The 27604-nt window shown below is 41.5% G+C and overlaps 3 protein-coding genes across 6 annotated transcripts; 1 reads left to right on the forward strand and 2 right to left on the reverse strand.

Annotated features, from left to right (window-relative positions):
- The first annotated feature begins 925 nt into the window (after positions 1-925).
- cdhr1a (cadherin-related family member 1a) lies at positions 926-12708 on the forward strand. 3 transcript variants are annotated; one of them, XM_085799985.1, is made up of 18 exons: positions 926-1126; positions 1918-2013; positions 2349-2494; positions 2626-2676; positions 2791-2880; positions 3411-3497; positions 4138-4254; positions 4715-4858; positions 5531-5609; positions 5696-5796; positions 6122-6325; positions 7117-7269; positions 7374-7538; positions 8538-8605; positions 10211-10439; positions 10537-10794; positions 11959-12312; positions 12379-12707. In XM_085799985.1, the coding sequence occupies exons 1-18, from the start codon at positions 1066-1068 to the stop codon at positions 12598-12600; spliced, it is 2625 nt and encodes an 874-aa protein (XP_085656111.1). In that variant the 5' UTR covers positions 926-1065; the 3' UTR covers positions 12601-12707. The 3 variants fall into 3 exon arrangements, with proteins under 3 accessions (XP_085656111.1, XP_085656112.1, XP_085656113.1); XM_085799986.1 differs by lacking the exons at positions 11959-12312; positions 12379-12707 and adding an exon at positions 11198-11583; XM_085799987.1 differs by having other exon boundaries at positions 987-1126; positions 11959-12708.
- Positions 12709-16838: 4130 nt separating this feature from the next.
- lrit2 (leucine-rich repeat, immunoglobulin-like and transmembrane domains 2) lies at positions 16839-20566 on the reverse strand. 2 transcript variants are annotated; one of them, XM_085799989.1, is made up of 4 exons: positions 20338-20566; positions 19285-20075; positions 17241-17992; positions 16839-16948 (listed from the first exon to the last, which is right to left on the reverse strand). In XM_085799989.1, the coding sequence occupies exons 1-4, from the start codon at positions 20445-20447 to the stop codon at positions 16922-16924; spliced, it is 1680 nt and encodes a 559-aa protein (XP_085656115.1). In that variant the 5' UTR covers positions 20448-20566; the 3' UTR covers positions 16839-16921. The 2 variants fall into 2 exon arrangements, with proteins under 2 accessions (XP_085656115.1, XP_085656114.1); XM_085799988.1 differs by lacking the exon at positions 16839-16948 and having other exon boundaries at positions 16967-17992.
- Positions 20567-20923: 357 nt separating this feature from the next.
- On the reverse strand, positions 20924-25976 carry lrit1a (leucine-rich repeat, immunoglobulin-like and transmembrane domains 1a). Its single transcript, XM_085799995.1, has 4 exons — positions 25628-25976; positions 24650-25110; positions 23314-23619; positions 20924-23040 (listed from the first exon to the last, which is right to left on the reverse strand). Exons 1-4 carry the CDS (start codon positions 25747-25749, stop codon positions 21974-21976), a joined length of 1956 nt encoding a protein of 651 aa, XP_085656121.1. The 5' UTR covers positions 25750-25976; the 3' UTR covers positions 20924-21973.
- Positions 25977-27604: the final 1628 nt, after the last annotated feature.

A 27604-nucleotide genomic window follows, 5' to 3' on the forward strand; every position in this document is an offset into this window, starting at 1 on the left:
TTAATCAGTATGGTTTTTAATTAAGGAGAACACAATGAACCTGGAAATAAAGAAAGGAAGTGACAAACCAATAACAATCCCAACAACAAATAACAATTGCATATAAAACAATTTTCACACATTTTGATATGGTAAAAATGTCATCTGTCTTTGTCATTTAATTCAGATTTAACACCAGCCATCATTACCATCATTATCATCGGTCCACTTCATAAATTTAACCAGAGCATCCTAACAGGATCTATAATCTCATCAGATCATTCACTGGTTTCATCTGTAGCTATCATCCCTGGTTTTATGATTATTGTATTAATTGAGTAAATAGTGGAGTGTTTTCTCTTCTTCTTTTTCCTAATGCAACAGCTGGTTGTCAGCTAGTGCATAGCAGATGGTACTGTATAAAATGTATCACGATACAGATTCTGCATCATTTTAATCCCACAATTTTCTCCATGACAGAGTTTGTCACAGCACTTAGTGGACAGTAACACACTTTGTTTTGTTTACAGCTCAATGTAGATTTAATACAACAACACATGCAAATGTTAACACAAGCACAATGTTACGAAATCTGAGATTGCAGTTGATAAAAACACATTTTTTGCCAAAGTTTCCAATGCAATCTTTTCTAATTTATTGCAAATACAATATTTTATCAGACAGCTAGTGCATTAGCACTGAGCACTACCTGACGAGTAAAGTCATGATATTTGGACACAATATCCATCTTACCTTAAAATACAAGCATCTCTTCCATGAACATAACATTACCAGAAAATTGCATATTCTTACAAGTGGAAAATATACCTGTGCATCATCTGCAAAGTTGCAATGTATCCGTGCTTTGTCTGCCCTGTGAATGCAGCCATCTCTTATGTTTTGATGTGACTAAAGAAGCCCAGTTGGACTGAAAGTAACTCTTAACATGTGTGATTGGATTATCACGTGAGCATATGCCTTTAGCCTTCTCCAGTCTCCCGCTAACACCTTAAGAACTGCATCTCATGTGCAGGACTCTCGACGAAGCCGTCTTCATGGTGCGGTTTAACGACTTTATTCTTTAGGATGAAGAATGTAAATATTATACATTTGCCACAGCTTTTTGTGTTTTTTCAAGCCTGCTTTGGTAAGTTTCACATCTTTATTTCTTTGCTTGTAGTAGACTCATGTTCCTAGGATCAGATAGTGGAAGATGTTCAAACACACTAGACTAGACTCTGGGTATAGATGCTGTAACTGTAAATTATTCTTTCGTTTGTGTTTTCAATTCATTTACATCCTTTGCTTTTTGATCATTTGCTTTTTTTTATACAAATGTGACTATGGACACTGCATGCCTTTCCTACAAACTGATATATTCGATATAGTATGAAGTTGGTTTCAAAGGTAATATAAACTTGATATAGTGAATAAAAACTGCCTTTTTTTGTCTTCAGAGATCTCAGTTCTATGTATGGAACAGGTATCTTAGGAGGTTGACGTAACGCCCCTGTAATCCCAGTCAAAGTGACCGAGAAATCGGTGGCGCAAGTGCAGAGTGTAGAGCTCGGTTTATGTCATTCCAGTATTTAAAGTCCAACTACGTGACTTAATTGACAGTGACCATTGATGGCACCAATCACTAAATGATGGTGAATGCTAATAAATACTGTATTGCATCAAGCAAGGAAGAGGCATTAAGTCAGAAAAGTGCTTCAGTTCAAGCAAGCGTTAGCTTGATTGCTAACGTTAGCAAACAAATGCCAAAAGTGAAGCCATTAAAGCAAAATACTCTGTGTACTGAACTGATTAGGGCTGTTTCATAATTTATAAATTCTTTTTCAATGTGTTATTAACTCTTTTTGAATTTACATGGTCTCCCTTTAAAGTGAATTACATAACCTTTCAAGCATGTAATCCCCACATCTCTGTCCTCAGCACAAGCAGACTTTGCCCCCTACTTCTACGACAACGGACCATACAGCCACAATGGGAACCTGGCACTATTCAGCCTGTCAGAGGACACGCCTGTCGGTGAGCTCGACCTCTGACACGCAGGACATTTAGTGTAAACAGCTAATGGGCTAGTGGAACAACCAATCAACAAAATGGTGTGTTAGGGCTGCCAATATCTGAGAGTCCGCCATGTTAAATAGACTTTGATAAATGAACAGATGTTGTGTGGCATGTACGAACTCACACTAACGTGCTCATCTGCCGGCGCCACCTGTGTGATATGAGGGACAGTTTGCTGGCTGTGAATGTGGCGCAGATGTCCCTCTACATCTTGCATCAGTTCTATGTCATAGCTTGTTTGTGTTAACATGAACCAAGTAAAGGTGACTAAATTATTGCATGTCTCCCTTTAGGCACACAGATCTATTGTCTCAACGGCACAGACCCTGAGGGCCACGAGGTGAGGTATGGCCTCTCCTTTGATCCAGGGTCCAAAGAGTACTTCAGGGTCGACCCTGTATCTGGAAACATCACACTGGTGGAAAAGTTGGACAGAGAGGTAAACCCAACAGCACAAAGTGATTAATTTGACAATACATAAACTCATAAATATTGACATTATCTTCTGCCATATTATTTTTTATCATGTAGGACTCCATATTAACTTGTTTCATGTTTGTTTTTGTTAAGAAACAAGATTCTATTGATGTTCTCGTCAGCATCACAGATGGGCAAAGCAAGGTATCAACATCCAGTCCAATATGTGACATGTCTCAGTGCCATCCTGAATATAATTATTTAACTTTAACATGTTTCAAGTGTTTCAAGTCTTCTTCTTCCTCTTTCTTCTTCCAGGTTGTGGAAAGAGTCACAATATTTGTAATGGATACAAATGATGAAAAGCCCGACTTCAAAAACATGCCTGCAATCATTGATGTAGTGGAAGTAAGTTAATCATGTGTGCTATAAATGTTTACAGAATCAGCTTCTCCACATAATATGTAAGACATTATTGTTAGGGAGGAATTTGTGGTGATGCCGGTGAAGAAGAAGAAGTACCTGGATGACTCCAGTACCTGGAGTCCTGGATGGCTTATGCTGAAGGAGTTTATTTAGGCTTGATCGAGGAGAACAGAAAAGTCATCAACACAACATGAGTGCGTGACGCCACCTCAATTCTAAGCTCAGATTCTTATACTAGAAAGGTGGACCTAAGAGGGACCATGGCCTTGGCATGTTCCTCAGAGAGAAAGTAGGGCAGATAACTGACCCCAGCAGTAATCTAACAGAAAGTCCTCTAATTCATAGCTCTCCACTATAACACAGAGGGATTGACCATTAACTACACAAACTATCTAGGGAAGTGAAATTGTTCTGTAACAATTATGTTACTGTAAAAAATGATGCGTTACTTTCATCATACTTCGTATCAACCCTGCACCAATCTGAATTGTTTTCTGTGGTGTACATTTTAGACCACCACATCTGGCAGCAGTATCTTCAAGGTTGAAGCAGTGGACAGGGACACAGGCTCAGGAGGCTCAGTCACCTACTACCTTCAGGTACAGTATCACTTGATCACACATCACAAATCAAGACATTTTATTTACATAGAAGCCTAGCTGCTAACTTGAACTAGCCACTTACAATGTTAATGTGCATCTGATGTACAGATGTACTGATAAGGAGGTTAACCTTATTTTGTATGTTTTTATGCATGTGACTGAAAACGGTGGTGTGGTTGTGATGACGGGGATTAAATCACAATTACATTTGTGTCAGGTACTGGAGGCTTAGAGGGCAGCTTTGGCAGCAGGTGGCAGGGAATGTTAGTTTGCACTTTGGACTATTAGGACCAAAGAACAGCTGGCCTGATGAGTGACAGTGACGAGTGAGGCAGTGTACATCTGGACGCAGCACCTGCCTGCCCCGTCCTTGACCATATGGGTTCTTTACATCCAGATGGACAAAGAGATAGACTTTATACAGGATGTGGCCTAATTCAAGAGGCTACTGAGTGTTTTTATGCAGCCATCTGACCACTTTTCATGATATCTCACGTGAGTGGTTGTAAATGGGGTTTATGGGGTTTCAGCGACAGGATTTCATTCATGTGACCTTACTCTCTCTCTCCCTCTATGTGTGTGTGTGTGTGTGTGTGTGTGTGTGCTTTTAAAATCCTTTTTTCCCTCACTGTTACAGAATGGCCAGTCCCCTTTGTTTGCCATTGACAGACATAGTGGAGTCCTTCGCATCAAGTCCGGAGAGATGTTGGACTATGAGAAAACTAAGACACACTTTGTCACTGTCATTGCAAAGGTAATGAAGACATCAGCACTCAGTGTCTCTGTCCTGCAATAGTGTACATCCTCTTTTACTTCATCAGTAGCCTGTAAGGGTTTTGCTGCTGGTTGTACTGTATACAGATGTGATGTCTAGGAGACAGGGCTGGCCCACGACTGTATACTGTGACACAATATTCTTGTGGCCAGTTTCACCCTCCAGAAAACAGTGACTTAGTGGCGATATCGTTCCTATGGCAGTGTGCCAAGAAAAGACGGAGAGGAGGAAGAAGAGTGCTAGCAAACCTAGCATACTGTACATGCTAGGTTTGATAACTTTAAAAAAACAGCTTTGCAAATGTTTCATTACATAACCCTTAATTTGTATTGATAAAAACTAAATTTATAAACTTAAATATAGCAAAGCTCCCCTTCTCTGTCCTTGATGAAATTAATCTTTATGCTAACGCTTTAACCGTATATTTGTATTGTTTCAGGATGGTGGTGGTAATTTTAATGGCAAGGAGCAGTTTCTGTCCTCCTCTTCTACGCTGACCATCAATGTGATCGATGCACAAGACACTCCACCATCTTTTATTGGGACGCCCTATTTTGGCTACGTTTATGAAATCTCAGTGCCAGTGAGTATGAAAACGTATACCAGTCACTATGATTTTAGGATTTCTATGATTATGATTTTTTTTCCCACTGAAAATCATAGGAGTTACAAATAAAAACAATTCATCACACACTTTCCATCTTGTTGTACATTTAATTTATTGTAATGTCTTTTGTATTCCAAAACATTCACGCAGGCATTTCATTGAACATCAGACTGAATGTAGCATGAGCATGTTAACTTACTGTAATATACTGAATGCAACTCATTTAAATGAAATTAAAGATCCAACATATCACATGTATCACATCACACAGCTCTAATTGCTGGCATTTCAGAGTAATGCCAGTGCTGCTTCCCTCTTTCTTTCTCACACAGCTTTTGAAAGGCACGTTATCTTCTCAGTGTCAAAATGTCACTGCAGTAGCACATCACAGAGGGAAGATTAGACCTTCTAACTTTCATCCGAAAGGGAATAATTAGGACGCTGACATTTTAATGTGCCTTTGAAGAGTCAGTGAAGGTGCAGAGTAGATTACTGCGTGGTGTGACTATAGCTCCAACACCGGCTCCAAACATGACTCAACATTTAGTTACGTAAAATGCATGCTCTGTTTTTGTTGAGGGTGTTTGCAAAATGATTACAACAGTTTATCAGTCAACATATTGATTTCACAGCTTTTTCCCCCCCCAGGGATCTGAAATATTCACTGCTGTCGCCAAAGATGGTGATGTGGGAAATCCAAATCCAGTCGTTTATTCCTTTGATGATGGTAAGTATTTCCAACTTCAGAAGGCTAGAATGAAGAAAAAGGAAAAAATTTATCTAAAAAATATGAGTGTTCATCTGTCTCCGCAGGTGATGACGGTGTTTTTAACATCAATAAAACAAGTGGCTGCATCACCCTGCTGACTTTCCCAATGTATCTGAAGAGAGAGATCTTTAACATTAAAGTCAGGGTAAGTTGTATGCCATTAGATAAGATCATGTTATTTCTGTGTGTGTGTGTGTGTGTGTGTGTGTGTGTGTGTGTGTGTGTGTGTGTGTGTGTGTGAGTGAGAGTGTGTGCATGTGTGTGTGCGTATGTGCTTGCTTTTAAACATGTAAATCCTTTTGTGATCATTGATTGATTCGTTGATTTGAATTTTAGTATTTTACCAAGAAAAGAAAAACCTACTGGTGGTGGTCAAATAACCTGAAAATCAAACCTCAGATTGGATAAATACACAGGCTCATGTACACTGACTACACAAGTGACACATGTGCATAATTATATCTCTCCAGGCTTCAGAAGTAAGTCCTGAGGGCAGATTGATGGACTATGGGGTGACCACTGTGGTGATCCGTGTGGTGGACCTGAACAATAACCCACCTACTTTCTACGGGGAGAACGGCCCTCAGAACATGTTTGAGATGACCATGTATGAGCACCCACCGGAGGGAGAGATACTGCGGGGGCTGAAAATCACTGTAAACGACTCAGATCAGGTAGAGAGAATATTGCCGTCTGTTATGTTATGTTTTGTTTTGTTTTGCGCTGACACTGACTCATTTAAAAATATTGTTTTCAGCAATGTTTTACTGAGCGAATATCATCTTTCAGCACTGACATAATGTTGTTGCCTCTGAAAGCTGACTGTGCTAGCCGCGAGAGAGTTACAGTTATTACGTAACAACAAATTACGTTGTTATCTAATAAGAAACTTATTTAATCATCATGCACTGTACCACAACAATGTGCGCGGGCTGGTGTCTGTGTTCTCTGTCTGAAATGGTTTTAAGCCCTCCATTATCACAGACAATCCTTTTAAAATTACATGAACTTGAGAGTAAGCCAACACAAATTAAAAGGTGCTTCCTAACTATGCCATTTGTCAGCTTATGCAAGTCCGTGTGCCCGTGTCTGTGTCTGTGTGTGTGTGCAGCTCCTTGTACGAGCCTTGTCCAAATGGCTGATGTTCACCAAATGTTTTCTCTGATAATACTGTTACAACATCAGAGTGAGCTTTCTCTTTGTCCACTGACATTACGCCTTAAATCACTGCTACTGATATCCTATTGATTGCTCTTACATTACTGTAATATAGAAAAGGCAAAGCTTTTATATTGATTGAATGCACTATATTCTGCATGGATTATATTAAATGTCTGCTTGTTTGCCATAGCTTTGCAGCAAATGCAGATTACTATAAATAGCTACATGCATGTGTAACATAACATGTCATTTTTATTAATGAGATGTTTGCAATTGTGTGTTAATGTGTGTTGTGTTCTTGCAGGGTGCAAATGCTAAATTCAACCTGAGACTGATTGGACCAGGAAGGATGCTGCGAGTCGTCCCTCAGACTGTGCTGAATGAGGCGCAAGTTACAATCTTAGTAGAAGACTCGGCTGCCATGGACTATGAGAAACACCATTTTCTCACATATAAGGTTAGGCCATTACATGAAGGGTGCAGCCCCAGTAAAGAGAAATGCACCTAAAAGCATATAGCGCTCGATTTCATTTATATATTTCCAATCATTCTCCTCTTTAGCTACTTGCAGTTGAGATTGACACACCGGAGAGGTTCAGCGCCACGGCAGACATCGTCATCCACCTCCTGGACACCAATGACAACGCTCCCAAATTCTCCTCAGATTACTATATCGCCAGGATACCAGAAAATTCACCCGGTGGCTCCAATGTGGTGTCAGTCACGGTGAGCGAGTCTTCATCCTCATCTAAAAATACATGCCATCACCAACGTACGTCATTCTGAGCTAAAGAGGAATGCTGATTTTAACAAAATACCAAAGAGGGCCATTAATTCCCTAAATGTAGATGTGTTTTTGGGCACTGGGGGTTGGGATAATATGTGAAAACATGTAGATAAAAGCTAGGCGAGGTAAGCTGCCAGATGGCTATCACTTTCATTTAGTTGTGTAACACCAAATTCCCCGATTTTTTTTTCTAATGCTTAGTAGCACATGCAGCTGCATTACAGAAATAACATGAACACTAAGGACATGTTGGGTTTTTTAGGGCCATTTAGTTTAAAAAGGATTCGCCCTTGTCAGCGCATATCAGCCCTGCAGAGGCTCAAAGCAACGGGGGAGGCTCACTAATAAATCCTGCCCTTGCGTGAACGACACAGAGGCTCGTTGCCTTGATCCCAGGCAATTTCAATCAGATAAAAGAACAGCCAACAAGTGACCTTGGACACACGGAGACAGCGAACAGGCATCCCTGCAGCGACAGACAGATTAGCTGATGCCCATGATGATGTTTCTATGACATCAAAAAATCAGTCTTTTTATAGCTTGACCTCTGTAACATCATGTTCCAATCCAGCCCAGATTCATTCAGTTTACTGAGCCCACGGTGGCAGACAGTTCACTCAGCTGCTTATTCGGGTTAAGACAAATATGAACAAACAGAACGTCATCGTGTTGACGTTTGTAAAAGAAAAAAGAAGAACATATAATATTGGTCACTTGCCTAACTTGAACCCAAATTATTGCCAGGACTTGGACAGTGCATATGACTTATCTTTTCTGAGCCACATGTTGTACTAAAATCCTTAAAGTGAAATTTCAGATTACCCTCACTAAAGTGGTGTCGAACTGACCCAATTTATGGAAGTGCTACAACCAAACTCATAACACCACATGTTTTTTTTCCTCCCCTCTTAATCTGTTTTTTCCTGTTTTCTCAACAGGCGACAGACCCAGACTCCGGACCTTGGGGTGAAGTGAAGTACTCCATCTATGGATCAGGAGCCGAGATGTGAGTATGAAAAACGCAACTGAGGTTCACGAGGTTGTTGTTTGAAAGAAGCAGGAGGTTACTCAGCCCCCTTCAAAGCCTCCTCACATCCTCATGATCCCCATGATGTGTTTGAACAACATTATCTTGATCAAATTAAGGCATGTTTGATCCGTATCAAACCGTCAGTCTGCTTTTGTGTTGCCCCCTCTGCGTTCCTGGCAGGATGGCGGACAAAATCTGATGATGACGTCCGGCAAATGAAAATGAAAACATCACAAATGCTTACACAACATTATTAGCGGTTGATACTCAGTGGGGGGAAAAACAACAACAACAACAAAAAAACAGGCTGCACTCTTCATTAAACTCACCCTCTTCTCAGGAAAATAGCTGAACTGAATGACAAAGAAATGTGATCTGGGATCGAATGTGGCATTTTAACTGTACACAACCATCCACAGCAAAAACATTCCTGCCTGAGATTTGTACAGAAATATGACAGCAGACTTTTTTCATATGAGAACTTGGTTTCTGTTTATTGCACCTAAGCGCTGTAGTCCCTCAGAGGATTTGCTGGCATTTTCTCTCAGCTCGATTTTTATTACATTTCTACTAGAAGTCAAACCTCAGAGAAAAAAAAGCTCAGTGGTTGCTGTTCTTTCTCAGTAATAACACACACTGCATACCTTCATATCATTACCGAGAGTCCTAAAGATCACCTGCATTTGGTAGCTACAAAGTTAGTGCCACACATCCCAACACTGTGGCAATCAATACTGTAATTGTTGTTGTGCTTCTTGATCACATTTCTGCATGGGTGCCTTAGAGGGGCAAACAATACGAAACATGAATCAATACTGGTGTTCAACAAGTGTATGTTTGTAAGGTCATGTTTAATCTCTTCGGGCCATTTTCAATAAAAACCACTTTCTTTGTATGATGAAATGTGGGTGGAGTATTTTTGGACCCCTCGGTAGAGATTTTAGGAATGATTTAGTGGAGATATGTGGTGCCACATGGTTTCCAGGAGAAGGATTTCCAAAATAAGCAGTGGGGAGAGATTTAGAACACTTTTAGCTTAGTGGAGACTTGTTTGGTCTGCACCATTTTGAAACTGTTTCACCTCAGATTACCCCCCAGACAGAAGGAATACATGGTTGAATTTCTTTGCTCTGCATCTGTACAGATTTTTTTTTTTTTTTTTTTTACATCTTTTACTACATCCTGTACTTCAGAGTACACAGTGCTGTGCAGTCCTGATCTTTGCCTGCTCATCCTCTGTCTTCACTAATCTTATAATGGGATTGGAGGAGAAAATAGACTAGTCTTTGCTTCTGTACCTTTGCACTGTGACAAAGTCATGCAGGGTAAGAGAGTCAGTCGGTGACACCATCTAATTCCCAGCTGTATGTTAACACATCAATCTTAAAATAGTTTATTTGAATTAAGTCGCCTGGTATGTTCAAGCCACCTTAACCCACTTAAAAAAACAAAATAATGGTTTACACACAATAATCATAATCAGTATAAAATATTACATCCGTATAATGAGACTTTGTGGAAAACCAAGCCTGCGTATTGCATTCATGTAAGTCTCAAACACATTTCCTCCTCTATTTAAAGGTTTCTGATTCAGTCTGCATCTGGGATCATCTACACCCAGCCATGGGCGAGCCTGGATGCTGAGGTGAGATCCAAATATAACTTCTATGTGAAGGCGGAGGACTCAGAGGGGAAGTACAGCCTGGCTGAGGTCTTTGTGACTGTGCTGGACCTGAACGACCACCCACCTGCTTTCAATGATAACTTCCTGGAGAAGACCATGGTGATCGGAGCACCAGTGAAAATCGAGGTTAATACACTTCCTTGTGCTTTACTACATCAGGAGAAGTGGAACTGAAACTTATGACAAGCTCTGATGGTAATCAAATGCATCTGTTTGCACACAGGCTAAAGATGAAGATGCAGAGATACCCAACAATGTCATCGAGTACGCCATCATGAAAGCAGAGCCAGACAACAACATCTTCGACATCAACTCTGACACCGGGGAGATCATGCTCAAGTCCTACATCAAGTCCATGGCCATCATCCAGAACATCACCAAGCAGAGGGACTTCACCTGGTCTCTGGTGGTGCAGGCCAGAGACCGAGGCCAGCCGTCCTTCAGCACCACCGCTGTTGTCAAGATCGACATCACTGAAGCTGTAAGTTACCACAAAACATTACATTTTTCAAAGTCTTAAAATGCAGGTTTATGAAAAATAGTGTTCAAGGTTTCAACCATGAGTTCATCAGCATCATTTTTGTAGCTGCTTGGATGTCATTCTAGTTCTAGCTCTATAGTTTTTTATTTTATTATTTGCACCACCTAATTTTCATTTGTCGTTTGTATTTTGAATTTATACAAAAAATTCTACAGTATAGTTCAAACTATGTGTGTCTTGTTCTACCAATGCACTGCCCAGTTACACCAGCTGTTTGCTTTGGCAGCAGTTAAAGATGTTTAGTCACAAATGAAAATTAGGTCGTGCAAATCATAAAAAAAACATCAAAATATGCATGTTTTGATTTTCAAAATTTCAACAAATGCAAATGTCATGTTTTCAGGTCAAATCCAGATTTTTCTCATACTTCTTGGGCCTAAGGAAACGTCCAGGGGCCGTGTTTGGGATTTGTTTGACCATTGTCACCTTCGCCATTTCACTGACAATCTTCATATCAACTCTTATATACTGGAACTCTGTGAAAAAGTCCCGTGTTCAATCTCAGGGCAAGATCAGAAAGATTATAAGAAGGCCTATGCCATAACTGAAGCTTGCCTTGAGATAATCAGCACAGCGTTTCTATTGTTTTTACTCTGTGGTACCAAGAAGTTGTAGCAATTTTATTTAAAAGGATTTCACAGTAGAACAAGGCTGTGTCTGTAAAAGAGTACAGGAGCACAATATAAACTATCCTCTCAGCACTTTCCCATGCTTTCTTCTGTCTAGGTTTTTTTATATTATGGCAACCAAAATGATTACGTTTGAGCTTTTCATTTTTTCAGTTTCAGTCATGGGTTTCCCAGTTAACCTCTCTGATCTTGTCTTGACACAATATTAATACAGCAAATTAAAATATAGTTTAATTTGCAAAACATGTTTGTGAAGATATCTTTCTGCAGACAGTATTATGGCAGTATATTCGCACTCATTTATATAGTAGTTTTACATATTTTGCACATTTTGCACTTCATAGTATCTCTGGCCAAACGGTGAATAGATGCAGTATTACAGTACATGCACGGGACAGTATTACAAGTTAATCTTTGTGTGACAGACTATGACTTCAGTCCCATGGATGTGAATTCTCCCTGTGCTCTTTTACAGACCCAACTCAAAGGGGGGCCTTTGGGATCATTTTTAATGCAGAGTAGAAACAAGCCTTTGCAAATCCTAGGCATGCTTGCTGGTGGTATTAGTCTCATGGTCATAGTCACGGTCATCATCTCTACTGCAACATTCTTGCGCAACAAAAAGTCCAACCGGATCCTGCCAAACCGCCGTGTAAGGAGGCGACCTCGAAACCAAAACGCCTGGCCCTGGCACTTCAAAAACCCCTTAAAAACCCCGGAAACCCCCGGAGAGAAATTCAGAGTTGAAGAGGAAGAGCGAGAGCCCGAGGTCATTGTGGAGAATATCAACTACAACAACAACGTCAACAATGTCAACAATGTCAATAATGTCGACCATGTTGACCATGTCGACAATGTCGGCTGTGTCTGCAGTGTCAGCAATGTTGTTAGACAGTGGCCCCCGCCGCCGCCGCCACCCAACGCCCCATGTCTGCCCCCTCCAGCACCCCCTTACATCCCGAGGGACAGGCAGCGGGCCATTCCCACCGTCTCAGCAACAGTGGCAGCCAAACCTAAAAAGAAGCCGGCGATCACCAGACAGGACACTGTGAACAAAGCACTTGTCTCAGAGCTCAAGATGAGGCTGGAGCAGAAGAGGATGCTGAAACATCATTAGTGGTATTTAGTGGCTGTGCTGGAGCTGCTTTGATCAGGTCTGCCCGGGTTGCCATGGAAATGTATAGCCGGTCAGTTACCAACCGATGAAGATCACACTGATGATCAAAAGCTCCAGGATAGTCACTAAATGGACCTTGTGGTGAGATTGTTTTGTCGACTGCTGTTTCCAAAGTCGGGAATGAACTCAAGCATTAATAGTGCTCTGTGTGTGCATGAGTGTGCATGAGTGTGTGTGTGTGCGTGCGTGTGCGTGTGTTTTCAAAAGGTTTAAATCCACTAAAACCAGTTAACAGCTTCAATTCCTTGTATATTGATAATGTCGTTTTCATATGTTGAAGGATCCTGTGTCTATATTTTCTCTGGTTCGCGTGACATTTTATAACACATAACCCTAACCCACCCTTTGAACCATTTGTTGACACACTAGTGGCTTAAAGGTCTTCAACCTGGATCCCTTGTCGGGAATGAAGTCATTCAGATCTCAACAAGCGAGACTGTTTATTTGGGATCCAACCAAGCTCCTTACAAGGGATTTCATGACACTTGAACTGTACTAAAGAGATCAGCCCGAGAGAAGGGAAGCAAAGCGATCACGTTAGGAAGACGTTTAATCCTACTGCGCAGGTGTAAAGCACCATTTAGAGTTGTGTTTCACAGCAGTCACAATATGTCTCTCTCTCACTTGTTTACTGCTCTATGTGTGGTGAAGTATCTGTTTCAATTGGTGTCTTTTTTTCTCATAATACAGTTACTGTCAAAGGATCTGTGTTGATTTTACTACTGTACCAATAAAAAACATTGTTTGTAATTTCAACAGTGGAGGAACTTTTTAGCTCATTCTACTCAAGTAGCAATGCCACACTATGAAAATACTCCTTTACAAGCAAGACAACGTACAAATCATTACTGTATGTAGAGTACTAATTGATACATAACTGATTTATTACTCTAAAACAGAGCACCATCTTTTGTGGACTGATGACATTTTTTTGCACAATTTTTACACAAAGTAACTACAGCTGTTAGGTACAGTATAGTTAAAGCACAGTATAAAATTGTACACATTGTAAATGTGCTTTCCATCATCAGATTTGAGATCAAAAGGTAGTTTGACTGCTGACAATAACAGCTACACAATTTCCTAAATTCCTTAAGAAACTTCTGCGGTTCTGTGTTGGTGGTGGCACAGCATGGTGCATCTGGTCAAGAAAAGCTACAGCTGTCCAGGATTACACCAGGACAAACAACCCAGGACAAACGGATCAGTATAGTGTTGCCTTCAGGGCACTAGTAAACACAGAGAGGGGGGAAAACAGCTCTGTTGGCATTATCTCAAGACCAACACCTCCTTAATGAGCCTGTAAGTATACTGTACTGCCCCCTTCTGGAGATAAAGAAGAAGCTGCTCGGACCACAGATGAGAGGTTTGTTCTGAAATCCTCACACAAACGCACAGAGACTAAAACTTAAACTTTTGTGGCCTTGAGAAAGATTCGAGTGACATTACTCTCAGACTCTCTATTGTATAAAAAGTAGAGCAGAGGAAAATAGCCAGTGGTGATTAGATATTGTAAAATTTAGAGCAATGTGAACAAAGCAGTATATCCAAACACTGATTAAGAGTCTTAATGTATAATAATATAATGTATAATGTATAACAGCAGGAGTTGGAATGATGTATGAGGGAGGTTTTTATCATGCCACTATATTCAATTTGTCATTGATTTTAATGAGACCTAACCAGATGTTCTGCAGATATGTAATAAATTATCCAGACACAAGCCTCCTTTGCTCTCCTGAGCTGTCATGTCGATGTGAGCACTACCAATTATGAAGTTACACTGAGCCACTAGCTGGGTATTTGTGGCGACATGAGCCAAACATGCACATTATTTCAAAGTTACATAAAACATGAAATTTGCAGATTACCCTCTCTAATCCAAGGACCAACTTGTTCATCTTTGTACAATATTGACTCATTGGCGAAAAACCAAAAGTCCATCTGCCCTGATCTAGTTTGGACGGAAGATATGTGTGACTGGCATCAAACTTTCTGCAGCACTGGCTGTCAGATGTCACATGGTTATGGTGATGCAGAGTAAAACTATTTTTATTATTAACAAATTAAACCCTACCTCCTGAACTCAGTCAGATTAAAGGCGCAAAATGTTTTTCCACAAATGTGAGATGTGCTGCTTTGTCACGCAACATCAGCTGCAAAGATTGAGGAACCAGACCCAAATTTTAGGTCAAAACTGTCTCACACACACACACGCACAAAAACACAAACACTTTTCAATGTTGCAAGCTGTTAATGCGCTGAAGTGAAATGAGGGAATATGAGGAGCAGCCCAAATGATCATGCATTATGCCATGTAAGAGGCAGCCAGGATTACTGGGCTATTTGATAGAGGATTACAGAGTTGAAAGTTGCAAAGAGCATTGATGCTTTAGAATGAAAGAAAACTACGCACAGGGTGTAAAACCCCAGAACGTGTTGGAAGCAGTGAAGCTTCCTAAAGGTACATGAAATATCTGCTCTTCTGAATAAAGAAAAAAAAAACTAATGAATAAAAGAATCAAGAGGAGGACAGGTTGAGCTTGTGATCTTTGAACACTGTTGCCCATGAGATCAGCAGCTGTTATAGTGTTTAAATGATACATGGGGTATGTAGGGAGAAAATAAGATAAGCCCAAACAAACATGCCATTCATGTGCTCTGTGCTGAAATTGAGTGTTTGCAAAATTCACATTGTCTTGTGTCATAACAATGTGGAAAAGGATTACAACAAAAAAAGCAACATCAATCCCCCGCCAACCGCAAATCATATAAACACATCTGAACAAGCAAGAAAGCAGATGTGCCCCTGCTCCAGAAAATGAGAGCTGCCAATCTCAGCCAGTTGTTTAAACCCTCATGGTACGTCAACATGAGCGGGTCCCAGCAGAGATGAACTGATCTCCTTGCATCACAAGAGGCAACAACACATATAGATGGAGGAGGGGGCTTGTGTGTGTTGATCCTGAAGTGACGGCAAGAGGGGATATGGGAGAGAATGCCACTGTTTGGGTATTATGTCAAATGAACAATGCCATTGGCCGAGGCATACTGTATCTGATGTGCCATCTGTTTGAGTTGGTCACTCACCACAGATCGCATGTGTGTGACGCATGGCTGCTGTGTGTTGTGTTCGCAGAAGTGGAAGAGAAGAGCTGTGACGTACATGTACAGTGACGCAGGGAGGATTAAACATATGTCGGTGAAACTTTACAGTTCACATACAAAACTTCATCAAACAGCTTCAGTCACATCAGTGGTATGTGACTGCAATTCTGAAGTTCGATCATGTGTTGTGTTGTGTTGTGTTGTACAGCCCTCACAAGTTCCCGTTTGACAATGTCTATAACCAATTAATTTAATACGGTAAATAGGTTCTGTCCTGTCACATTGTGCCTGATCAAATAAAGATACAGTTATATGCTTTTAAAATGGAAATATTTATTAATGCACTTGCATAAAGTTGAGTGAATCACAAATGTTTTTTTGTTTTGTTTTTTACCAGAGTCAAGCATTAATTAGTTAATTCATTTGAACACACAAATACACATATACAAGTTTTAAATGGTAAATCAATTTAATTCCATTTTGCTGGTATTGTGTGTTGCCATGTACAACATGTTACGGTGGTGCCACTGCTTTCAAAGAACTAATATGACACCAAACACATAGTATGACCCCATGACACAAACACACATTTACACAAAAGGAAGCAAAAAAAAACCCATTATATAAAATGATTAGAAAGATTTAAGATGATACATTGATACATGAGGTGTCTGGTTGCTCTTTTAAAAAGTAGAAAAAACTCAAACCATACATATACCAGTAATTGATTACATAGCCACTAATACAGAGTACAAACTGTGAATTGATTTGTAGAAAATGGAATAAAAATATGTTGTACTGACAATCCAGTATTATATTACAGTAGGATCTGACAACTGAAGTGACTATTGTTGTACCAGTCAGATCAATGGATCATTAGATCAGGATATATAAGTATAAATATGTAAAATAAAGTGCTAACACAGACTCAGATCATGATGAAATGTATACATCTACCACTTAAAAGTCCTTTTCAGAGTTTATTCAGTCACAAAGGATTTGTATAAAGCAGCAATAATTTACATTTGATCAAAATCATGTTAACAAGACAGATACAGTAGGTCCTACAGTATTTCAGACAGGAACAAACTGCAGCACATTCTCTACACTGGTGCAAATCCTTGAATTACACTCTTGACATAACGGTCATCATTCACATCTTTGCAACACTCTCCTCGGCCTAGAACAAGAGGAAGAGATAAGATTAAAACCAAGGCAGACAACATTGTCATTCTGTTGAATAATGTACTTATGTCAGTATCAGTCAGCGTCATGCAGCAGGTCTTGTCTTTTCTGTTCTATTTTTACAAAAAAGAGTTGATACAGAGTTGAGTCATCAGTCTATTACAAGCTCAGTTTCACGTATTTCCGTGTTGATTTAACAAAACAGTAATTTAATATAGTTCAGCTGTGAGTCTGCTGTGGTCGGCTTTGCTCTTATGCAGTTTGTCTGCATCTGACCTTCTCCTCACCTTCCTGTCTTCACTGGAGTCTTTATTAACCAGGCCCTCGTCGCTGGCGGCCTGCAGGCTGTCGAAGGTGCCCTGCCTGTCGTGCTCCACCCCTGAAGAGCTGCTTTCTCTCCGCCGATTCTTCCAGGACTCCATGATGCCATCCAGACAGGTGAACTTAGTGTCAGTGGTGCAGGCATACATACCTATGGGCACCGCCAGCACCATGGCTAAAACTATCACCACTATATGAATCAGTTTCTCCCTCTGCTCCATCTCAGTAATGTCACTTCCTGTTACAAACATAATGCACTGGCCTGGACGTGGTGCCTTATTCTTGAGGGTTACACAGATTTCATATTTGGTCGCAGGCATCAGGTCAGCAACGGAGTAAGAGTTTATCCCCGGCCCGATGTAGATCGTTTCTTTTTTATCGGCATCAGCGCGGCCAAAGTGGATGGTGAACCAGGTCTCGGTGGGGTGCTCCAAGGCCGCGTACCACTCGATGGAGATACCACGGACTGTCTGTTTGGTTATGCGGATGTCAATGTAGATATTTTCATCACCAGCACCAGGTGCAGCTGGGAGGCCAGGGTGGCTTGATGAGTGAGAGCCGTAAGGATATGGAGAGTCAACGTCAACCAGGATGCTGACAGAGGAGTTGCCAATGAAGTTGACAGCAGTGCAGGTGTAGACGCCACGGTCCGCGGCATGAAGGGAGGGGATCACCAGGAGGGATCTAATGGTGTCCTCATCCACTCTCTCTTGAGACTCTGAGAAGACAACAACAACCAATAGTAGTAAAAAAAAAACATTCAACCTTAAGAAACTCATCCTGGTTTCTGGTAATCATACTGAGGCATTTTCCCCAAAACACAAAGATGAACAAGAATTTCAGGGGGGTTTTTCCAGGCCAGAAGAACAAGAAGCCAAACGATTATACAACTGCACTGACCCCCATTAAAGTTAAAAGCCCAACACTAATATGACCTGAAAGACAAAAAGCAGTGCTACAGACATATTCTAGGGTTCATATCAGCTTTAAGATGGACTGCACCTAACAATCTTTTTAAAATGGGTGTGAAAATACATTTACTTATTTATGCAAGATTTGTTATCATACTTTAAATAGGCCTGTGCATATTCTCATTTGTCCAGGTCATAGTATTTCAAAGGAGGTTAAATCGAAAGCAACTGGACTTAGTTATTTGTCTAGGAAGACGTTTCACCTCTCATCCAAGAGGCTTCATCCGTTCATGTACGCAGTTGCTTTTGATTTAACCTCCTTTGAACATACTTTAAATATGATGAATGTTGATGAATGAAAATGTGAAACTAACAGCTTTATAAATGAAATTATGTCAGTTACAAGGATTTAATTAGATGAGAAATCTCTCTCTCTTTGTTGAGCACTTTTTAACACTTGTTACTGCAGCCTTGATTGCTTATAGCCTACTCTTAAAACCTTTCATCAATGATCTTATCAAAGACTTGAATATTCATGGGTGGGGTTATCATTGGTCAGGAAGATCTCTCTCTCTCAAAACTGATTTGAGTTTGTTTTTTATCAGTGGCTTAGAGCTGAGACTGTCACAGTTTATCAATAATTGATCCTCTAATTTAAAGCTTTGTTGGTTTTGAGCATTATTAAGGATAGAAATGTATAAACAACATTGTCATTGGTCTAAAACAGTAGTGACAGTGATAGGCCTACTAATGGAGAGCAGCAGACTGGTATTAGTTTATGATGGACTACTGGGTAAGTATTATACCCACTATATGGTTAAGTCTAATGACGCAGAGGTTTAATTAATGACACAGTATCCCAACACACAGTTGACATTAGGTAGGCTCTATAATCTCCAGCACTCTTAAAACACTGATGGTGTTGTGGAGCTTGAGAGAATCAGCGGTGATTATATTGCGGTGGGCCAACATCCAGATTTAACTCTCCTCATCTTAAGAAGGGGTTAGAGGGGTCTGCGATTAAAAATGTGTGCTTAAGTATCTAATTTACCATAAGATATCACTTCTGCTGGTGCGTGGATGTATGTCACACTCTTACCATGAAATCCTCTGATTATCTTCAGACCATATGTCCACCACACCGCGGGGTCTGGCCTGGCCTTGGCGAGGCAGCGCAGCGTGAGGTTCGTGCCCTGGGGCAGGCTGATGTTGGAGGATGGGCTGCTGACCACGGGCTTCATGCAGGCCTGCAGCTCCACTTCATGGAAGAACCTACCCGCTCTAAAGTCCGGCCCTGAGCAGGTCAAGTAGGAGTTCATCAGAATAATCGGGGGGCTTAGGGACCGGATGAACTCCACGAAGCCCTTCAGGCGGCAGTCGCAGAGCCAGGCGTTGTCGTGAAGGGCCAGGACGACGTTCGGCCCGAAAGCCGTCGCCTCCCGCTCGTCCGTGCTCTGGAGCTTTTGGTAAAGGGGCCAGTTTTGGAAGACTTCCTTCGATATGACCGTAAGCCGATTGAAGGATAAGTCTAAGTAAGTCAGACCTGGCAAAAATTTTAACGCATGCTCCGGCAGGACGTCCAGCTGGTTGTGCTTCAGGTCCAGGATCTTGAGGGCCGGCGTGTCCTCGAACGCTGTCCATGGTACTGATCGCAGCTTGTTCCCTTGCAGACGCAGCTCGGTTAAGTTCCCCAAACCCTCCAGACCTTTGGAGTTTATCACTGTGATGTCATTAAAATTCAACCACAAGTTCTCCAATGCGGGGGTGTTTAAGAATGCCCCTCTAGGTATTTCAGTAAAGTGAGATTTTTCTATTCGGATTTTGATCATATCATCTGGAAGGTTCTCTGGTATGGCCCCAAACGCACTCTCCTCCATACATATGAGCGACCTATGGTTAAAGGGAAGAGCAAAAATGAACGTTTGCTTTCTGTGCAGCTTAATGGCTCATGAATGCAGATTAGAGTCTAATACACCTGAATCTTGCACCAAAACCTAACCTTTCGATCTTATTGAGTAAACATAAACTCTACCGTTTTCAAATAACCCCCATTTTAGTGACTGCTGTGACCACTGTCACCCACTGACACAGATTGTTTAAAAATACCCCTGTCTTAGTGAAGATTGTACTAGTACATGAAATCAGGTCTTACCTCCCATGACGGTCTTCTACACAGCTGCACCCGCGTAAACATTGAGAATAACTTCCATATGCTTGAACGTTAAACACAGCTATAACTAGCAAGAAACAAATTATGTCCATAGTCCGCGAAAATACTTTAAATTTAAGGGCTACATTCGTGCTCAAGACATGTCGAGTGCGGCAGACGAGAGAAGCCTATTAAGCTTAATCCCTGACGTACCACGTACAGAACAAGTGGCATCTAATTCTTGGGAAAGACGCACATGATTAACACTTGACAGTGTCAGTAGGTCTGACACGCTTTATCTTCAGGCTGGTGCCACTTTCTGATTAAGTTAATTGTTTTGATTTGTTTTCCTAAATGTGACTAATGAAAACTATGAATTACTGTCATTGAAATATTACAAGCACTTTATGAAGACTGAAATTAAGTCCTATGAGGCATAGAGTAATATAGAGTTGGCAGATCCCTAACAGATCAGCTCTAAGCAGTCCACAGATGAAGTATAAACACCTTCTTCAAGGAGACCCAGGTTGAAAAGTGATCAATAAAATGAGGTGAGAACAGAGATATAGAAACACACAGCATTTCTAACTGGATGTGTATGTATAAAAGTTTATTCAGCTATATATTCAAATAATATCATTGGAATGAATAGTTCTACATTTAATGGGATAATGATGCCTCTAGGTGGCACAAAACAGGTACATAGAGTTATTTCAGGAAGTGTCTCATTGCTGGGAGTAGAAATTGTTTAATATTTTATAATTTTTTGCATAATTTCCACGCTATTTACATTGTGTCATAGTTCAGTCCTTTCGTACTTCTCTCCAGCTCCAGCTTTTCCTCCATTCACCAGAGTTTAGAACCATGCCTATGTGTATATCTTCTCCGAGAACGTATGACAGATATATACAGAGGCACAGACTTAACTGTATATGTAAGTGTACATCAGCCAGTAACATATTTACAAATCATACACATACATATATGATATAAACAATGGAGTATCTGCTGATGAGTTACCTTAAAATCAGAATAGGTTGCAGAGGTTTCTTTGCTGAGCCATGCAAGTGAAATGAAATATAAATTACAATGATCGTTTCAGCTTTTGACATCTTTTCTCTTACAGGCTTAGTGATAAAAACATTCTTTTAGACATGAAAGCATGAGTGTGTTTGAATGTTGTCTTATTATTACCATGTGGATACATTGTGTGACAGTCCAAGTGAGTTTCACTCTATCTTCTAGAAATATGTGGAGAAAAAAAACAAGTGAATTCAAATGTGAATATTCTCTAAACTGATATTTCCATGATAGTGCAGCGTGCAAAAGTTCTTTGATAAAAGTTGGCTCTCTGTGGCGGTGGAGTAGGTGGTGTGATCCAGCGAGGGGGAACAGGTGGGGGGGACTCCCATGGTGTAGGTGTATGAGAGCGAGTGGGAGGGGGACTTACATCGGGATGCTGATGAGGGTGAGAGTGTGGGTAGTGATGGGGATACGGATGTGGATGGTGATGGGGCTGGGGCTGGGGGTGGTGATGAGGATGGGGATGTGGATGGGCGTTAGGGTTCGGACTGGGCCGTGGGTGTGGGTGAGTGCGAGGAAGATGGCGTGGAGCAGGAGCCGGAGCTGGAGCATGACGTCAGCAGAAGTACTCGTTAGGCTGTCCCTCTATCTTAGCGGTGGCTTCGGAGTCCAGGCTTGAGCGGGCCGACAGCAGCCTGTTGGACTCTTCTGGGTTCAGTCTGTTTAAATACTCGCCCTCGAGCCCTTTGGCCTTTGTGCCGGGCGACAGCGTTTCAAAGGTCACATATGAATCTTGAATGTCCTTGGATTTCTTTCCCCAGTACTTCTGAATGCGTCTCTTCAATGCCCCACAGCACACGATGACAGTGAGTGGGACTGCGATGATACAGGCCACTGTGATCACAATCACATTAATCAGCCTCTGGGTGCCAGTAGCACTGGCTGCTTCATCAGTGGAAAAAATGACACATTGTTCCTTCTTGGGGATCAGCCCCCTCACACACACACAGGCAATGTACTTGGTCCTGGGCACGAGCCCGTTGATGGTTACACGGTTCTGTCCTGCCCCAACATTGATCTTTCTCATGTCCCTCTCCCCGAACACGGCATACAGCACACTAAATGCTGTTGTGTTCTTGGCTTTAGGGGCTCTCCAGTTTAAATAAATTGTATTGTCTGTGTCCCCCACCACCTTTACTGAGCGGACAACCCTGTCCGGGTCCTGCTGCAGCGACGAGGTGTTTGCTGCCAAGTTGCTTAGGTTCGTCTTCTCCAGATCCAGCAGTGCATCTGGGTTGGAGGAGGTCGCAGGCCCCGGCGTGGCTCGGTCAGCCAGACTGTAACTGGCTAGTCCAGGATCAGGACCGAGCCCAGGTGGAAGGCCAGGATCCATAGCGGGCAGGGAAGTAGGGGTGGTGGTTGGAGCGACATATCTGGCCACCAGTTTCTCCTGGTAGGCAGCTTTGCCCATCTGGTTGGGCTTCTTGGCTTTGGGTTTCTTTTCATTGCTGGTTTGGTTCCCCTCCGGTTTGGGTGAGTTAGAGATGACGAGAGAAATGACGGCCTCGGCGTTCCCTGCGTAGTTAGTGGCCTTGCAGATGTATTTCCCTGAATCACGATAGGACACAGCTGGAACACTGAGGATGGACCAGGTGATTCCCTCCTTTGAGGTTTCTTGCTGGACTGTGGCAGCAGAGAGGACAGAGTATGGTTGTTACACAATGATGACAAAAGGAAAACATGTGAAAAAGAAAATAATAAAAAAAATAATCTTTAAATGTGAAAAGAGATGCCAAGCAGTGACCAGTGTTACATAACTCACTGTTGTGGCCACAGCTGTCACTCAGACTTACAACTGGTAGCTTTCTGTTTAATTAACATCACTACAGTGCAGACAAAAGCATCTTATCTCAGCCACAAAAACAAACCCTGACATCCCCAAAGCTGCTGACTCACCTGTTCCATTGAGGACTCGTCCGTCCGCCCTGCGCCATGACAGGTCTGGGATGGGGACTCCGATGGTCCCGCAACGGAGCAGCACATTGTTTCCAACAGCGCTCCGGACCCGTGCCACAGCGGTGTGGATACGTGGGAGCTGACAACGCCGCAGCTCTGCATCGCTGAACAAAACGCCTGACACGCTCTCAGGAGCTGAACACCGCAGCCTTGTGTCGATGAACGCTACCGAAAGAGTCGGAGACTTCTGGAACTGGACCAGGTCGAAGAGCCGGCAGTCACACACCCAGGGGTTGTCATGGAGACCTGAGGGTGAGGATATATATAAGTGAGGCTACAGGAGGAAGATGAGCGTCCAGCTGCGTACAAAGTGATAGAACAGCCTGCAGATGGCTGGTGTGGATGTTAGGATGTTAATCCTGTAAGAAGATTAACATTTAATTCATAAACTACATTATGACCATGACTACGGCAATGATGGTGATGATGATGATGAGGATGAGGATGATGAGGATGATGGTGGTGGTGGAGGTCTGGTGATCAAGATCGGACTTTCCCCACCTTTGAACATAACCAACACCCCAGCCTTTCAAACTGAACCTGCAGCTGTCCATTATTTTAGGTTTGAGGATGGGTTAAACACACAAGATGACAAAGTGTTAAATGAAGTTTGTATTTTTACTAGTAACTACTTTTACTACTAATAACTTCTACCACTTAGTCACATACTCAGACTTCTTCCACATTTAATTTAACTACTTCAAATTGTGACATACAATTTAGTACAAGATCAATACATATATGGTTTATGCAATAATAGAGAGAAGAAAGAGATGAGGTACAAAACAATGACTGTTTTGTCAACAATTATAACTGCTCCTTTAAATACAATGACTGTTTTGTCAACAATTATAACTGCTCCTTTAAATACATGTTTTATGTTAATACAACTGCGTTGTACTGTATTGTCATTGATCTTCTTTATATACCAGGCTCTACGTATAGGTGTCAACAGGTTAAGTTACACTTGTTGACAAACACAGATACATTAATAAAGTGCTCACAACTCCATTATTGTGTATTACAACCATCTATTAAGTGTTTATACTGTCTATAAATGCATTGGCTTGGTGTTACACTGCCCAGAACAAAAAGGTTGTAATGTGACAGTTTCCATCATTACTATGCATCAAACGATGTGTTGCTTAAGCTCAGCCCCAGTCCCGAATATTTTGCCCACTCTGTTAAGGTAGCCTATTGTCAATTAATTACGGAACCACAACCTGCAAGTTTGGGTGAATGATGGCTGGATGTCAGGGTGTGCATTCTCCCTTACCAAGAATCATTTTGGAGCTCTCTGGCCCTTGTGCTGGTTTGACCACTAGCCAGGTGGACAGCACTTCTACGGGCAGGGTCAGCAGGTTGTTGCTGGACAGATCCAGGTAGGTGAGGTTCTTGATGTAAATCGTGGCCTCCGCGGGCAGCGAGGTGAGCTGGTTGTTGTGCAAATCGAGAAGTCTGAGGCTGGGCATGTCCATGATAGATTCCCAGGGAAAGGCGGTGAGGGCATTGCCGTCCAGACGAAGCTCTTCCAGGTTGAACAATCCCCTGAAACTGTCCGGGTTCAAGGCGGACAGTGTGTTGAAAGACATCCACAGGAATTCCAGACTGGAGAGGTAGTTGAAGGCGTCGCTTGGTATCCGCTGGATGGCCGTCTTCTCGATCCGCAGCTTGGACGTGTCAACAGGGAACCCCACAGGCACAAGAGATATTTCGGGATCGTTGCAAATGACGCTCCTAAAAGAAAGACACAAGTGAATTTGTGTGCACTTCCAAATCAACCTTCACAAACTATGCAATTAAGCCCTTTTTTTTTTTCTTTTTTGCAAACTACATTTAGCACAGCAAATTAATATAAATTAAACTAACGAAACTGCAATTAAAGGCTTCAATTAAAACACGATTGGGACTGTATGACACACACACACACAAAAAAAAATATATATATATGGTGAATTCACGGGCAGCAAAAAGCCTGCTGCTAATAATTCATTCCCCAATCCATCCAAACACATAAAACGCATAGATGGGGAGGCTGAAAGTGCCTTTGAGAGATAATCCTGCATTAAATAAAATTGGACCAACATGCACTCCCTGAATTATCTTTTGTACACGTGTTCACCTCTGTGCAAACATCTGTGAGGACAAGAGCTGTCCTGTCTAAAAAAGATGCGTCTGTGCGCACAAACCTGGCCACACCATAGTGCGTTTTGGATGTAAAATATTTTTTTATACATGTGGTCATCCTCCTTACCTGGCCTTCGATCCATCACTCAGGTTGTGGAAAAAACAGCTGCACTGCGACGGACAGGAGCTCACTGGGGAGACAAGTTCACCTGCGGCCACGTAGAGCCCCAGGAGCAGAACGAGGAACATTTTGGCCCACTTTTACGCATATGCAGCTTTGCCTACATGCGCCCAGTTTGCGCCCACTTTAGTCAAAGAGACTTGCTTTTCTTTCTCATTTACAGGAATATCATCCGCATGGCTTTGTCCCACCGCTTCGCTGTCCCATAGTGATCAGACTGCTATGAGTCCCGAGATAAAAAGGATATACAAGGATTAGCGAAAGGACTGGCGTTCTTTTCATTTGGATGCGTATTGCATCCCGGAATCCGATAGGCTGCGCAGAGACGTCCCTATTTATTATAACAGAAAAACACTTCCGAAATGGTCATAATCCACTGTGATGTTTGGATTTTTTTCCCCCTTTCCCTCAAATGTAGTTTGTTCATTTGAGCCCTGCCATGACTGTTAATCTGAAAATGAGCAGCACTACGTTTTACCACACGGTGGCCCCTATCACAGCCTGTGGCTCCTACCTTGGGATGTGCATTCAACAGATGTTCACTTAATATTCTCTGACTCTGCCATCCTTTTAATATTAGTGTCACAAAGCAACTAATATTTCTTCTGTTTGACAGCAGAGATGATATTTGATTTGAAACTGATATTTCATATACTATTCCACCCATGAAACCCTGCTGCTTGAACCAGAAAGCAGTAAACGAAATAGTTTACAGTAGCCCCACACAAAATAAAAAGCTGATCATGCTAAATCAAACCTAAACAGTTTTTAAAATTCAGATTACCCCCTTTTCCCACTCATTACATATATCTATTACAAATATTTAATATGCACCGACAGTAAAGTGGTATTTTCTAATCCAACAGAAGTTGTTAGAATAAAGGAAAAACAAAAAAACACTGTAAAACACGTATGTTAAATCAGCTCAATTCAAAGAGACTTTGAGTGGCCTTTGGACTTTATCTCAGTAACCTATTTGGACATGGTCCCACACTACCGATTTAAAAATAGTTCACGTTGTAAAGCTTTTGTTTTCCGTTGTAGGTAAATACCACATGTGTTATTTGGCACCTATCCCTTGTGTTCCCCCTCGTATTTCATCACCCTGGAAGTCCAGCATTTGGCTGCCACCCAAAAGCGTGTGGTCTAAAGAGATGTCGAAACTCAGGTCTTTAATGTGTTTGAACAACTTGGCAGCCGGAGACAACTTTTTTACATCTGACCCACATTAAACCACAGAGCCAGGTCAGAGGTTTAAGTCTGCAATAAAATGTTCAATAGAGATTTTAGATTAATAATAGCAGATTAATTTCTTCATTTAGAAATCTTCAGTGTGCTGTGCTCTTAGGTCCATGTGAGCTGTGTGCCTCATTCATATATTAGTCTTTCTTGACCCATAGTCCATATTTATACCTTGCATGACCTTTTGTATCAAAATCCCTCTGAGTCACAGGTCTTGTAGTATGTGTGGTTTTAGAACCGTGCAGTTGACTAAAGAGGCTCTAAAGGTGTTGAGCAATCATGTTCCCTCGTGTTAAAAAACGTATACATTCCATATTGCATTGCAAGTCCTTAATCTTATTTACTGAGGCCAATAAGGCTGCCCCTTTATATTGTAGAAACTGAAGGACCACAGGCTTTATTTAAAAGTACTATGTCATTCTTAGTATGTGAAAATTCTCACAGATGTAGCACAGTAATGTTCAGATAAATACATTTCAGCTTTCAGCAGAAAAAGTTATCAGACAAAATGTGACAGCTGCACACTTAAATTCATGTTGGGGTCAGCTGAGGAAACAGAGATTTAAATGTTTTTCTTCAACGTCAGTAAGAGAAATTAAAGTAATTCAATCTGTTGTCCCAGAGTCTCAATATTCAGATCTAACACATAGTTTTATTTTTCATTTTATGGCTAATATATTA

This window comes from Trachurus japonicus, chromosome 15, assembly GCF_045865225.1.
Source record: "Trachurus japonicus isolate A0001 chromosome 15, Traja_1.0".
Classification (NCBI taxonomy): Eukaryota; Metazoa; Chordata; class Actinopteri; order Carangiformes; family Carangidae; genus Trachurus; species Trachurus japonicus.

Bases quoted from the DNA above. Each gene is read 5' to 3' on its own strand.
- lrit1a (XM_085799995.1), bottom strand. From the start codon at position 25,749: ATGTTCCTCGTTCTGCTCCTGGGGCTCTACGTGGCCGCAGGTGAACTT. The intron at 23,620-24,649 runs GTAAGGGAGAAT...CCTCACCCTCAG, and splicing joins GAGCTCCAAAATGATTCTTG to GTCTCCATGACAACCCCTGG. The intron at 23,041-23,313 runs GTGAGTCAGCAG...CTGCTGCCACAG, and splicing joins ACGAGTCCTCAATGGAACAG to TCCAGCAAGAAACCTCAAAG.
- lrit2 (XM_085799988.1), bottom strand. From the start codon at position 20,447: ATGGACATAATTTGTTTCTTGCTAGTTATAGCTGTGTTTAACGTTCAA. The intron at 20,076-20,337 runs GTAAGACCTGAT...CTTTAACCATAG, and splicing joins GTAGAAGACCGTCATGGGAG to GTCGCTCATATGTATGGAGG. The intron at 17,993-19,284 runs GTAAGAGTGTGA...TTGTCTTCTCAG, and splicing joins GATAATCAGAGGATTTCATG to AGTCTCAAGAGAGAGTGGAT.
- cdhr1a (XM_085799987.1), top strand. From the start codon at position 1,066: ATGAAGAATGTAAATATTATACATTTGCCACAGCTTTTTGTGTTTTTT. The intron at 2,014-2,348 runs GTGAGCTCGACC...GTCTCCCTTTAG, and splicing joins GTCAGAGGACACGCCTGTCG to GCACACAGATCTATTGTCTC. The intron at 8,606-10,210 runs GTGAGTATGAAA...CTCTATTTAAAG, and splicing joins TATGGATCAGGAGCCGAGAT to GTTTCTGATTCAGTCTGCAT.